The sequence below is a fragment of the Lichenostomus cassidix genome, chromosome 11 (assembly GCF_008360975.1).
Source record: "Lichenostomus cassidix isolate B80296 chromosome 11, HeHo_3.0, whole genome shotgun sequence".
Taxonomy (NCBI): domain Eukaryota; kingdom Metazoa; phylum Chordata; class Aves; order Passeriformes; family Meliphagidae; genus Lichenostomus; species Lichenostomus cassidix.
The window spans coordinates 122864-137982 of NC_139492.1; the positions used below are offsets into that span (position 1 = coordinate 122864).

At 40.9% G+C, this 15119-nt stretch overlaps 1 protein-coding gene across 1 annotated transcript in view; it reads right to left on the reverse strand.

The window, feature by feature from the left end:
- PHLPP2 (PH domain and leucine rich repeat protein phosphatase 2) overlaps positions 1-15119 on the reverse strand; it is a 33001-nt gene that overhangs the window by 11518 nt on the left and 6364 nt on the right. Inside the window, exons 3-11 of the mRNA XM_085071231.1 lie at positions 14373-14506; positions 11103-11293; positions 10551-10676; positions 9287-9441; positions 4929-5075; positions 3213-3443; positions 2287-2489; positions 1724-1784; positions 1025-1120 (exon numbers count right to left, since the gene is read on the reverse strand). Of these exons, the coding sequence (XP_084927357.1) occupies positions 1025-1120; positions 1724-1784; positions 2287-2489; positions 3213-3443; positions 4929-5075; positions 9287-9441; positions 10551-10676; positions 11103-11293; positions 14373-14506 (1344 nt within the window). The remainder of the gene's footprint in view (positions 1-1024; positions 1121-1723; positions 1785-2286; positions 2490-3212; positions 3444-4928; positions 5076-9286; positions 9442-10550; positions 10677-11102; positions 11294-14372; positions 14507-15119) is intronic.

Here is a 15119-nt window from a genome sequence, read left to right on the forward strand (position 1 = left end):
GCATTCTCTCAGGCAGACAAATAAAGAAGTCACAATGGAGGGCCTTAAATGCCTGTTGTCACTCACAGGTAGAAGGAAGTGCTTCCACAGTGCCAACCTAAATTCAGAGATTAACAAGCTGCTTAGCACTCTTGTATTATTTCTGAGGCAGTAAATTATTCTTTGCATAATATACTTAAAATTTGATCCCTTTAATCCACTGGTACGGCTAAAATTCTCTTCTAAGTTCTCCTTATCGCATCCTTGTTATATCCTTTACTTCTTTTGATGTATATTGTTTTTCTGTGACAATCAACTAGAATGTCACTGCTGATCACTTCCTATGCCTCTTGCTTCAACTTCTCCAACCTGTTTTCTGCATTTCTTCCTTGTCAACCATTTCTCCATTTAATTTTAATACAGCTTACCCTAGACACTGTGACACCAAACACCCTTGTTAGGCTGAGAATGTCTGTGCTTTGCTTCTTCCCAGGATATCCCTGGTACCTTGGAAAACTCATTATAAATAACTGCAAAATTGTATTAGTTTTTGGCTCTCATTTACTGAAAGGGAAACTGAAAATAAAAGGGAAACGGGGAGAAAGGAGCTGGCTGATGGTGTACAGTGAATCAGTACAGGATCAGCCATATTGTTCCTTTGTGACAACTACCTATCAAAGGTAACAGATGAAATTTTTGTGGGACAATGCAAAACATATTAGGGTATCACCTATAACCTATGTTCACAGAAAGAATCGTTACACATATAGATCATACAAGCACGTTCTATGTCAGGTGCAAATAGCTGCAGTAGCAGCCGAAAGCACAGGATGGAATTACCTAGCCCGTATTGTTCAAAAGGCTGACATAGAAATTGGTCTTCCCAACATCTCAATACACAGCATTCTTGATGCTGCATAGATAAAGTAAGTGGATTATATCTCTGCAGAACAAGGAATAAAGTAACAGGAATGGCACTGCTTCTCTCTTCCCACACAGCCCATTGTAGAAGAAAGCTCAGCTCTGTTTACAAAGGTTTGCTGACCTTGATGGAAGCTCCAAAAGGAGGTTGTAGCTCACATCCAAAACTTCCAGTTTCTTTGCTTCACAGGCCCAGTCTGGGATGCACTGTAGTTGATTGCTGAGAAAAGCAAGCAGGGAAAAGCTAGATACCAGCACTCCATATGGAACAGACCCTGTTTGACTGCTGCATGACGTTAGTGACAGCCCAACCAAAAACAACATGCAAAAAATGAACAGCATCCAAGTTAGTAATATGGAATTTATCTCATGGCTAGCTGTGTAATGCAAACTGAGCTGGTTCATGACTTGGGAGGCCATCCTGTCTTATATGTCTCACAATGCTGCTCCAAGGGCAGACATAGGCAATGAAACCAACAGCAGAGATCACTGGCATCTACTCTACTTGTTTGCTCCACAGATCCCCCTCCATTCAGTTCAGTAAACTGCCACAAGCTCAGTGGTCACTGCTTGGCTATTTTTTTTCTTTTTTTTGAATACAGCCTACAGCTGAAGGACAGCTAAGTCACCTGAAGAAGTCATACTAGTTCAGAAGGGCTTCTGCTTTGGGACACTTTCATCATTGTTTAGTGCTGGGCTTTGAAGTTCTATTGTGCTTAATCAGTCTCAACTGTTTCAACAGCTTAAAACCTCTAGAAAATTTTGCAGAAAAGCAAAAGTGTCCAGATACTTGCTTTAAATTCTGCTTTGTATGATCACTTACTGAGAGAGTTCTAGACATGTCAGTAGATCAGGAACTGGATAAATATTGACAGCTCCCAGACCTGATGAAATAAAGCAAGTAAGTGTGATTGCAGAGCTTCAGAAAGAAAACAGCACAGAGAAGCAGCTTAGCTATCAAATGAGACTCAGTCTTTCTTTATGAAGACTCAAGGTCCCTATTGATCCTTCCCACCACAGAGTTCACACTTCATACATCTGCCATATGGCATGACAATGTCTCACCATCCCATTTCTCCATCTGTCATGTGGTGCACCAGAACAAGGGAGAACTGTATTTTTCTTTGTGTGCTTCCAAACAGATCTCACTGGAAGATGAATTCTTTGGACGTAACACCACAACCTCCCCCCTGTTACACAACCAGTATACACAAATGCATATGTGATCCCTAGGAGCTAACCTCAGAGGACCCATCACATACAGTTTCACCACAGTAACATCAGCATAAGTATTTCTTTAATGCATCAGAGAGGGTAAAAAGGCTGTTTTCCTTCACTCTCAGGGCTTAAAGGGAAAAGGCAGGTAAAGAAGACAAAGAGACATACAGTTGCTGTTGGCATATAGGGCCCGAAGGGAGAAGCCACTCAGTGTCAGCTCTCTCAGTTTATTCCGCTCGCAGTGCAGCTGCTCCAGGCTGACCAAGGAGCTCAGATCCAGATCTGTCATCTGATTGTCTCGTAAATCCATGTAAACCACAGATTTGTTCGCCTCCACAGTGTCAGCTGCTGCTCTCTTCAGGTTGTTCAGCCTAAACACTCAGAGATGAGTAAAAAAGTCAGAAAATAGGACACCGAACACTGGACATCAGCAAGAAGTGAAAAAGAAGAGGAAAGGAAGAATTCTGGTGAAGGCTAACATCAAAGGTGAGTACAGTGAATGAAATGTGTGAGAAGCAATGGTGAATTTCAGGCAGTGAATACAAACAAAAACATTTCCATTGTCTACACTGCTACATGTACCCATCTTAATGTTTCCCAAATTCTTAAGAGATTCTGAAAAAAGATCCAGTCTAAGAAAACAGAAGCCAGGTCAAAGGGCAGCTACTCTGCAAGGACACAGGAAGCTAATGCAGAGAAGTGATACTAGACTGCCTTGCCACACACAAAAAGTTCTTTGTCCCTTTCTGAGAGCTCAGCAGTTGACAGCCTGAAGAATCAGGATCACATCTCTAGAGCAGGGAGGCAAAGAAAGGGAAGGTGAGACCAAAGAGCTACCAAAGCTCAAGGTAACAGCATATCACAAGAGGAAACTGGAGGGCTGGGTCACATTCAGCATCAGGCACTGACTGCTCAGTAAACCTTGCTTTTCCAAGGGGATTCTGGACACCCTCAGAAACAGAACTGCACAAAAGCGTAAAAATCAGTAAGAGAAAAAACTGAATCTAGGTTATAGCAAACGTACTAGACATTACACAGCTCCTCTGCTGTAAATAGAAAGTAGCATTCTGTTTTACAGAAGTTTCACCCCTTACCTCAGGTCCACACTTTTAATGTGACTCATACGGTTTAGCACTCTCAGGTCCAGAGTCTCTAACAAGTTCCCTGCCAGGGCTAGTTTATCTAAGGTGACAAGTTTCTGACAAACTGCTGGCAGTTCACAGAAGTTATTGAAAGAAAGCCCAAGACAGCTGAGCTGCTGCAGGTTTCCCATTTCTTCTGGTAAGGACGTGAGGAAATTGCCATCAAGCCAGAAGGTCTGGAGACTGCAACAGTGAAAAAGAGAAAGAAAATAATTCTGCAAAGAATAGTGAACATCACGTTTAGTATTTTCAGTGAATTTTCTTGCATAGCATAGGTCTCAGTGTAGTTATTTTTAAAGGTATCTAACAGCTAACTTTATTCTTAAACACATAAAGTTACTGAGGAACTTTTGCAACACATGTAATAGGCTTGGAACTGCATATATGCAACACCAAATAGTTCTTAAGTTATTCTGGAGGTAAACTTTCAGTTGTGCCAAAGACTGTAAGCTAAAACAAGCAAAACACAGTATTTACGTTGTGTAATTTCGTTGTAAATGAAAGACATTTACTTAATTACTTGGTTTTCTACAAATGGCACAGTTTAATCACACCTCCTACCACTCTAAGGCACTCTAAGCACAACTCTCTCTAGTTGTCCATTCCAACACTCAGAAAAGAATAAGGTACCTTTCTGTTGTAAGATGGACTGTTGCAAAGGTTGTATGGCTTTTGAGACTCAGATCCCAAATACACAATTCCCTTGTTATGATTATGTTCCAACAGAGACCCTTCTGTGTTTAGTGGTGGTAGAAATGAAATCTGAGGCTGCAAAAGTTCTTATGCATAAGTGCTCAAGGAGTCATCAAAATAAGAGGACCCATAACTAAGCTGTAAACCTCCAGAAAGTGTAAGCCTACATACAGCTTTTCCCTCACAGTTTGCACATGGTTAAAAGATCACCCTGGAAATTACTTGCTCACATCCAATGTGGCTGCAGACACTCCTTTTCTAAAGATACAAGCTGGAGGAAAAGCAGGCCACAATAAACCAACAGTTCAATAGTGACATTTATCTATACAAATGTAGTAATAGTCTTGCAATTAAATTTACCTAAGCTTAAGCTCTTACATGTATGGGGTAGCTACTGGGAAAAATGGACAAGGCTTTTACTCCAGCAAACACTTTAAGACAAAATTTTCAGAGGGGATTGCCCAAGTATTTTTATGTTAAAATCCTCTAACACAAAAAGCAGCCAATTCTGTAGAACACTATCAAATATATCAGTGCTGACAAAAATCACAAGACCCCTGTGAGAAGTTACCACAGAAAAGTTTTCTGTAATAAATTAAAACTTCAACAGAAATTACATCAGTACTGAAAATATTAAATACAAATAATAAATGTGGAAAGTCATACAACTCTGCAGCTGCAGAAAAATGCACATAGACTTATGTGAGTAACAATGCAGTTGCCTTCAGTGCTTCACCTCCATGAAGTTTCCTTATCTTTTCTACACCAGCAGCTCTAATGTTTTAATAGTAGTGATTAAGGGATTGCATATCTTAGTCCTTGACCTTCTGCTGGAGTCAAATTAATCACTCAGCCTTCATGGGCAAAACAGGCTGCCCTAGAACTCACACTTTCAAAAACAGTACCTGCACATCAGCAGTGCTCAGCTGAGGCACCAAGGATATTTATGATCACAGATGAAAAGAACATACTCACTTCAAGAGTTTGCCAATCTGACTTGGCAAGTAATGAAGTCCATTACAGGAAAGATTAAGTTCTGTCAGAGTAGAGATCTCACACAGTGATACAGGAAACTCTCCCAGTCTATTATGAGACAAGTTCAGACTCTTCAACTGAGAAAACCTATTGGCAAGAACACTAGTTAATTCACAAACCTACATAGTCTAAAAGCAAAAATATCCAGAACCACTCATAAAGAACTCTTAAATCTTTCTACACTGGTGATACTGTCAGCTAACTCATTACAGAAGTTCCTGCAAAAATTTGGTTTAAAGTCATTGATATTTTTCTCAGTGGCCATGCTGAAAGTGATCAAATACCATGGTTTTAGTGCAGGAAGTTATAACAATTTTCTACCCCGACTTGACAGGCTTCCTCCTAGTGACTGTTACCAAGATTAAGGAGACTAAAATGCTCAGTTCAAAAAATTTACCAAAGAATTAACTATGGTAAGAGTCTGATACTACGTAGCTTGGGAAAAGAGGAGCTGAAAACATTCACTGGGACTATTCAGAAAATGAAACAGAAGAGGGAAATCACCTTTCTGAGCTGGGTGCAACAGAAAGCCAAGCCGAGCTGTAAAAGGGGAAACTAGAAAAGCGCTCACTTCGTACTGGGAAACCCCAAGACCTGCACCCAGAGGTCCTTGAACAAGAGTCCACAACTACGGTGCCCCTTACTCAGCAGATTGTATCACAGGTACTGCCTCAAGTGCAGACACAGCTCCTCAGTCACTACAGTCCCACCAGTGCTTGAGAAATGGTTACCTATTTCTAGCTCCTTCAATCACCATGCTAGGTCCAAAGAGAGAGAAGGAACTTAGCATGGCTGGGCTAACATACAGGAGGGTTCTTCTCCAAGAGTTCCTGCCTCTTTCTACAGGAAGCAAAACTATTCTTCCCCAAGTAATAACCTCCTCATCCCAAACTGGAACCACTAGAGATTAATTCAGTGGGGAAATTAGTATCTCACTTCTATGAGATAACTGCAAATTTCACGTACCAGAGAGCTACTTCTTGGAAACACGCTATTATTCATGTGCCTCCCCTACCCAACTTTTCCCAGGTATTGGTGAGTAATTCTTACTTTGAAGCAAATGTTTTAATATAGGTAACAATATAGGTTAATATATTGTAACTATATTGTATTATAGTATTGTAGTATACTATTGTATACTTTGAAGCAAATGTTTTAATATAGGCAACAATATAGGTTAATATATTGTAACTATATTGTATTATAGTATTGTAGTATACTATTGTATACTTTGAAGCAAATGTTTTAATATAGGTAACAATAAAGGTTAATAGCTTGAGGGAGAATATTTCTTCTAGCTTGAGATGTTTTGAAATATAAGACTGAAAGGTTTTGGAGTTGTTTTCTTCTTTATAGTGACTTTTTTCTGATTCAAAATACTTGTAATGATCTGTGTAGGAACTATGCATTATATTTCTCCATTTTGCTTTATAACCTTGGGGAGGCGTGGTTGTTCTTTTAAAAGAGGGAACATAGCTGAAACTTGGACATGGGTTGTTTGGTTTGGGCACCCCATCATATAAATAAGGGCATAGGCACTTTTGTTTGTTGCAGTCACAGACTCTCTTGTACTGCAACTGAAAGCCAAAGAGAAAAAAAATGCTGTGTTGGTTAAGAGCCTTTCTAAAAGGAACACATTGCATAATGCAAAGATTTAGTAATGATACAAAAATCAGTTGCACATAGAACTCCACCACGGTATTGGAGAAGAATGAAACAATGAGGATGGACCTAAAGATTTGAACTATCTTATTAGCTGGTTCAACTTTAAGAGATTTAGGACAGGTCACAGCTCTCAAGTTTTGAAATCAGCAAATGCTTTAATTAAACTGCTTTCTCAGGAGTTCTGCAATGGCTTTTGCTACACTGTTCTTAGCACAAAGCAGTGTTTCTCTCTCATTAGCAGTATGGTGAGAAGCTGCTCTGAGAGACACAGCATTAAACACACCAGGACAACTACTGTTTAGAATTCACCCCTCTGCAAATATGTAAAAGCAAGCACAAGAGAGGCATTAACGCTTCCAAAAGCTGAAGGGAAACTGGTATATACCACAGCTTGGTCTGAGATTCCTCAAACAGACTTACACACTCAGTGGGGAGGACAATACTCAAAAGCCTTTTGAGTTCTGCTCCTTCTTTGCCTCAGTAAGCTCATGTAGTGGTGTAGGAATGGAATGGAAATGCAACTCTCATTCAAGTTGTATATATGAACCAGGTATTATAAAGATCCCAAAATCATTGTGGCTCCTCAAGTTTTGATCTGTGCTCTCACAGGGCATACTGAGACAACAGTGAAGAGGTATGGAAACACAGCAGTGAATCTTCCATGGGATGACCATCCTCTGTATAGCATCTCAAACCCATGCTGCCCTGAAATAATCCCAGTTTAACATATCCTGTTCTGCCACCAAAGCACCACAGCACAACTCTGTATCAACTAGCTAGAATGCTGACAAAAGACATGCAGATGTATACACGTGTACACACACACTTATCCATGAAGATCATATCTCAGAGTGTTTTTCAGACACAGATCATCTTGAAAGGCAGTACGTTACATAAAAAATAAGCTAGGGACATGTAACAAAGCAGGGAGGGTTATTTAATGCCTTTTGCTTAACATTTTCCCTTTAGCTAATTATTTCTGTTTCATTATTATAGTTATAGCTAATTAGACTCCTGGAGCTTGAAAGTTCCTCAGAGGAAGAGATATGATCATTGGGAAAAATTCAGCTGTTGGGAATTGACAGTCTTAAGGCACTGAGAGCACCTACTGCAAGTGAGCAAGGGTCTTCTTCCAGTGCTGTAATATTAGAAACATCCTAAAACCCTCAGATAGAAAATTTTTCCAAAAGGCAACGAACAGCCTTATGTGGGTTACCTAATGCTACCTGTTTATTCAAGATTGTGTGAAGTGAGAGCTTCTTTAATGGCTTTTGTTTGTTTGAGGATTTCAGCTTCATCAGACATAGTCACTGCCAGGAAAAGAGTCGAGTTTCTGACATGTCAGATTTCCTGTTGACTACATGCAAGGTCAAAAGAAATTTCAAGCCCCTTTGCTGATCCTGTGAACCAAGGATACTACATTTTAGAAAATAAAGTTCTGGCGCGGTTTTCAAAATCATACAATGTATTTGAAGAGAGAAGTAAGAAAGCAAAATCTTAAATTATTTTAAGCAGTTTTTCCAGTAATAGAATCTATTACAATTCAGCATTAGAAAACATTTAAACAAGTTTGGAAAACCAGACTAGACTCTGGCTCTAAATGGAACTGCAAAGAATTCCTACAAGTGAGCAATTTTTTCTTCACTGTATACTCTTATGGATACCTGAGCATCTTATTACTCTATAGGAAGAAAACTGGAATAACACAGTAATAGGACCCTGGAGACAAAGAAAACAAAAACACACCCTTCCCTGCCCCACCCCCACCTTGCAACCCCCCCCCCCCCCTTAACAAACCAAAAGGACAAAACCAACCAAACCTCAAAAACACAACAACAAACAAAAACAAACCAACAAAGAACAAAAAAGTTTTGCAAAATTTCTCCAAATACATTTTTCTTAAGGCACAATGCGTTCCAAACAGAGCCATTGGACAATATTACTATAGGCTTTCTATCAGCTTTCAAAATTCATAGAGCAACTCCTTGAATTCTATTTAGCATGGCTGGTATAGATATCAACAGACTAATCACCCTCTAGATTTTTATGATTTTCAGGAATTAATTTTAAAATATTTTTGCAAGACTCCTTCACTTACCTAAGATGACTACATCATGCTTCCATACCATCACACAACTGCTACTCTCTTAAAAGCAGATCACAAGTTTCCAAAGTAAAGCTGGAGTCTCACAGGCCCTCTGCCAATTCCAAATACACATTAAGAACTTGCCAAAACAGGGTTTTTCAGACCTGAACTTCTTCCTACAAACACTTATTCACAATAGTAGCATTATGCTTTTCCTTGCCTTTTATTTTATACCCCAAGATGTTCTCTGCTTAGCAAGCAACCTTGTATTACTCTTGCATCTTGTCCATACAAACGGCATGTCACCCCACAAGGCTTATCTCAGGTCAGAGTTAGCACAAAATCTGTGGAAGGGAGCTCATGAATACTGTAAATTGCTGGAAGCTTATTCCTGCCTGTGCTGCCAGTTCTGCTTCCAACCCCCTCACTTCTTAGAGCTTCCTAAAGATCAATCTTTTTACCATCCCAAAGAGATTAGGCAATACTTCATTCCTGTATCCACATGTCAAGGACTCCAAATGTAGAAGAAAAACAATTCTTTGCAGACCTGCAAAGAGAGTCAAGGCTGCCTGCTCCGCTTGATCTCATAAAATTGTGTCGTAAGTTGAGGTAGGTGATATCTTGACTGTAGAAGAGGTGCTCTGGTACTTCCTCAAGGCTGTAGCATGAAAGATCTACCATGCTAAATCGCATAGACACAATCTGAAAAGAAAGATGAAAAGACGCAGCTGTGCAACAAATTTTCTCTGGAAGTCTATGGAAGGCTAAAGAACACAAGTAGTAAACAATTTGCAAGAACATGAAAGAACCCCTTGTACCCACCAGGTAGAGTCCATGCAGGAAATGGAGTCCATGAAGTATGAGCCTATGACATTTGCTACATCCCTGACAAGGATGCGCAGCTGGATACCAGCCAGGACTTACACAAAGCCCTGCTCTGTATGTGCACTGGGCACTGTCTAAAGACTAGGCTGTAAGAGAGCCAAGGTAACAGAGGAAAACAGATCTTTGAGGAAACTCAACTCTGTTGAGAAAGCATGATCTCCAAATACCTTCCAAAGGTGCAAGGAGCAATTGGAAGCAGTTGATTTTCCAGTTCAGTTATTTGAGGTTTACAGAACTTCTGCCTGGCCTAGCTGCTTCTTCTGTATACTTTTAGCTACTTCTTTCTTTTAGTAGCTTGTTGACAGCATAAAGTTTAAAACATCACGTGTTATATAAAGGCTTCATAAATCATGGTCTTGAAACATTTCATAAAGTCTTTGCAAATCTCATCTATCCGTTCATTAAGAGTGTTTTGTTTTGAGGTCTTTGGTGCTTAAGTTGACATTTTATGACCTGCTTTATCCTGAAATCATTTTGTATTTCATAATATCCTTGCTGACCTACGATCTTTCTGTAACTCAGACCTACCAGGGAAGCCTCATGAAAGCCCAGCTCACACTTCAGGTAGGTTCAAGTATGGCAACAGATGCAGTCTGTAGGTTTCTATGGCTGTAAAGTCAGCCAGTCCCTGTGTTTTGTTGTAGTGACCTGTGATTAAATTAGTCTCATAGGTGGAGCAGGGATTAAAACAGTACAGATCTATGGCTCAACATAGTTGTGCAGGTAGGGGAAAAGAGAAGGCTAAAAGAAAAATCTCTGTAGTCAAGAGCACAGAGGAAATAATGAAAAGCTAGAAAGTGTCCTGGGAACTTTCTCCAGCATCCTAGCTTCACCTCTGACTGCAGACAAAGCCTGAATCAGAAGACCCTTCCTGTGGCATACCCCTGCACCCCACCATCTGAACCACACTGTCGCCATGGCCTCACCGTGGATGCCTGCCGGTGCCACCGCTGGCACTCTGCCAGCGTTTCAAATGAAATGTGGTATGTTTGAGCCTGTGCTCCAGCGGATGTGAAAGCAAGGGTGTACTGCCGACGTTTCATCTCTTCCACCTGCAAAGGGAGAATTGACAACAACAGTCTGCCTAAGCTTCAGCAATTACAATTGACCTGAAGTCTAGGGTGAGATATTACTGACCACCAGTAACACTGCATTTTGCTAAAAATACAGCTGCAAAGTCACTGGAGAAAAACCCAGAAGTAAATCCTGCTTAACATCTTTCTGCTGAAGTAGGCACAAGAAGTAGTGATTTCTAGAGTGCCCATTCACAACACTGGCTACTGCTATGAAAGCTGAACTAGTGTCACATCATTTTATTAGCCTTCAGACTACTACCTAAGCACAGCAAGTAGAAAAGGATTGGGCATATTAATGCAGTAATCTGTCACAAAAGCCTACATTAACTTCTTGTGCACGATTCCCATCATTACCACTTCTTCCTTCCCAAGCTACAAGGAGCTAACAAAAAAAAGCCTTACCTTCCCTCCAATGAGAGGCAAGATGTGCATCTTCCCAGCATGGCTGTCCTTCACTGAGGACACAATGAGGCACGTACCACAGAGAGTGACTGAGCGCTCTGCCCACTTGTGCAGCTGGGTCTTTCCTTTGCGTACATTATAAACTCCAGAGAGCAGGATGCGATCCAGCTGTTCCACTTGACACGGCTTTTCTGAAGGAAAAGGGGACATTAGCATTTACTGTCCATATGTTCTTCATTCTCATCTGTGAGTACAACACAGATTTAAAATGCAAAACCAGCTGTTGTAAAGAACAAATTGCACTTTAAAAGAAGTCTCATGCAGAGGACAAGCAACTTCCTCAGTCAGAGCAGGAACAGCTGAGCAGCACCATTGTGTGCCTCCCAGAACACTGTTAGAATGGTTGCCATGCAATGTGCAGTGTAACTGCCTTTTTATTCTACAGGTAGTTACAGACCTTAGCAAACTCACATGCTTGCCAAATATCCTTCATTCAAATGCAACAGAAAAGCAATTTCAAACTCTTGTTGAGTCAGCTGAAGTCACAGAAGCCATTAAATAAGTGGCTTCTACTGGGCTTTCAAGAAAGGCCTGGAAAATCAGCTACAGAAGAAAGTTCTTTCCCTGAAGATAACTGTCCTGGTTTTGCCTAGGATAGAATTTATTTTCTTCCAAGCAGATGGTACAGGGCTGTGTTTTGGCTTCAGTGTAAGAGTAATGTCAGTAACGCACTGCTGTTTGGGTTGACGCTCAGCAGTGCTAACCCAAGTCAATGATTTTCAGTGTCCCATTCTCTGCAATGAGCAAGCTGGTGCACAAGAAACTGCAAGGGATCATGGCTAAGGTTATGGTGGTATACTTTGTGATCTGGTCTGTGTGCTCAGCATGGCTCTTACCTCTGTGCTCTGGTGCCATTTAGAGGAAAATATCAATAATGACACCATTTGCCTTTTCTCCTCAGAGAGGCCACCTAGGGAACGGACACTTCCCACGTCCTCTTTTTCTCCTCCAGGTTAACTACAACCACAAGTGGGGATTTTGAATATCCCTGGGATGTTGAAACCAGTGTGGTCCTATTGCTAGGAACCATGATTGTGGTTCAGTTCTTGTTAAAGGAGAAGCAACTATCTGCAGCTATTCCAGCTATTGCAGTCTGACAAGCACTGCAACTACTCAGACTGGACTGGAGTCAGACTGCTGCCAGTTGCTGCCAACTGGACATGCTGGAACTCCAATAGGAAGTGGAGTCAAAGGCAGCCCAGTGGTACCACAGTTGATACTGAGAATGCATTCTTCTCAATGCCTTTGGTGGCACAGTGCATGCTACAGTTTACTGTCATTTGGAGGGATGTCCAGTACACCTGGGATTAACTGCCTCAAGGGTAGAAACACCACCATACTATCTGCTATGGACTGATCCAGACTGCACTGGCACAGGGTGAAGCTCCAGAACACCTGTGATCCATTGCTGATATCATGCCATGTGGCAACGCAGCAGAAGAGGTTTTTCAGAAAGGGAAGAAAATAGTCCAAATCCTTCTGAAAGTTGAGGGGACCTGCACAGGAGATCAATTCTTTTAAGAATGAAATGGCAAGCTGGACATTGTCAGATCACAATGGATGTGAGTAACAAGATAAAAGCAATGGCTCCACCAACTAACATGCAAGAAAAACAAGGTTTTTTTAGGTGCTGTGGGATTTTGGAGAATGCACAGTCCAGATTCCAGTCTGATTGTTAGCCTTCTCCATTAAGTGACCTGGAGGAAGAACGATTTCAAATGGTGCCCTAAGTACTGACAAGCCTTTGAACACACAAAAGAGGAGATTGTTCATGTTGTTGAGCCCTTGGGCCAGTCCAGACAGGCCACAATGTAAAACATGTCCTCTACACTGCATCTGGGGACAACAGCCTTTCCTGAAGCCTCTGGCACAAAGCATTAAGGACACTCAAGGTCAACCATTCAGCTTCTGGAGGCAGGGTTACAGAGGATTTGAAGCCCATGATACTCTAACAGAAAGAGATACTGACAAGCATATGAAGGGGTTTGAGCCGCTTCAGAATTGATTGGTGCTGAGGTCCAGCTGCTCCTGGCACCCTGCTGGGGTGCTGGGCTGATGTTCAAACTGATGCTATGTAGAGTAAGTGAGTCACACTGATCACACAACAAGCTTGAATAGGGAACCTCAGTTATCCAGACACAAAGCATACTCCAAACATTTATCAGAAGCAAACAGTTAACTACTAACTACAGCTGTAATACTGTTTCTCAGTTAGACAGCAGGATCTTCACCTTGCCAAATCTAAAGCAGTGTCTTGATGTTTATATCTGGCTGGATTTAGCTGAAACATTTAGTTGCCTATTTACAACAGCAGTTTTGTCTCAGGGACATGCAGTTTGACAAAAGATGTCCTTTATTGGTGAGAAACTGTAAGCATTCACAGAAAAAATTGCTTTGATTTCACCAAGCTGAAAGACCAGCCCCAGAGTTCTAGGAAAACAATATTATGGCACTAATATGCCAGAACAATTTTCCATTAAAAGCACTTTGATTTTTTTTTCTGAAATGCAAAAAATACACAGGTGAAGCACTTAAAAGTAAGGAAATAATTTCTTTATTAACCTTCTTCACCCTTATTTCTTTTATATTTCCTCTTAAATTCAGTGAATTCCCTTTCTGACTGCTAGCACCATATGCCCACAGGCCTATTCCTGTCATCTGTGGCTCCTTGTGTATCCTGCCCAAACCAATTCAACAGGCCACACTCCAAAGTCTCGCTTCTGTAATCCAAAGCCCCAGGTTTCTGATGGCAGCCTGCATCATTATTAACCAGCTGGCACATTCACTCTTCATTATTTAAAGGCTGTGGAGGTATTTGACCAGGACCTTCCTTGCCTGTATCCAGACACTTATTGTAAATACAATCTCCAGGCACATCTAGATGGAACTGCAATGTGTTCCTGATCCTATTGGGAGCTCTAAGTCATCAGTTGCAATATTTGAAGCTAGAGACAACAGAACCATCTTATGCCTTCCTGTGGACCTGTCTTTTCTCGAGCCATAGCCAAGATCAAAAAAATTACAAAACTGTGATTTTTTTTTTCCTATTAATCTTGAAAATGTTTTAATTTAAGAAACGTTTACTGGTACTGCAGGTGCTTGATGTAGTCCTCTATAAACCCAACAGGCTGATGACTCAGGCTTTAGCCAAGTTCCAGCTCATAGTTACAGCTACAGGAACAGTGACACTGTGCGCACACATTTTCTTACCACTGTAAAAGCGAATCATACAGCTGAGATCAGAGCTTGCTGCCTCTTCCTGCATTCTGAGAGGATCATCAAAACCCAGCCCTGCCAAGTAGTCATACACAATCTGAAGGGGTTTTTCTGTGGGCTCCAGTCTCCTGTCAAAACATACAAGAAAGTAGTTTGAGAATGCAAAAACTATTAAACAAGTCTCAGTACAGCTAAAGTGTGAGGAATAACAACACACTGGCTGTTCTGCTCCTCTGAAAAGGTCTGGCAAGCACGGACCCTTGGGTCTCTGGTCCCTGCTTGACAAGCAGCACTTAAAAACTGTAGCACATGTGAATTATATTGCAGAAGAGAAACAGAGAGGAAAAGCAACTGGCATAAGCCACACAATTCATGGTGAGTATTTCCATTCCATGATTTAAAGAGCACCAGGAGGAAACCATGACAAGACACAAAACAAGAAATACTGCACAAAAAAGCAGATGCCAACTAATTTAAAAACCCTTTGTATAACGTCTCAAAAATATAAAAGAACTCCTAAATTTTTCTTCCAAATGCAGCTGGGACCAAAGCATTTGAAGGATTCTCCCACAGAATTACTTAAAAAAAGAAAAGACAAATTTCCTACTCTCTTCAGCTCACATCAGTGTTTTGGCAAGTTAACTCAACCAGTACATTTAAAAGGACTTTTCAGAACTACAGCAGAACACAGGAAGTATTCAGTGGCTAGCTTGAATAAACAGCAATAAGAGAAAGTTCTTG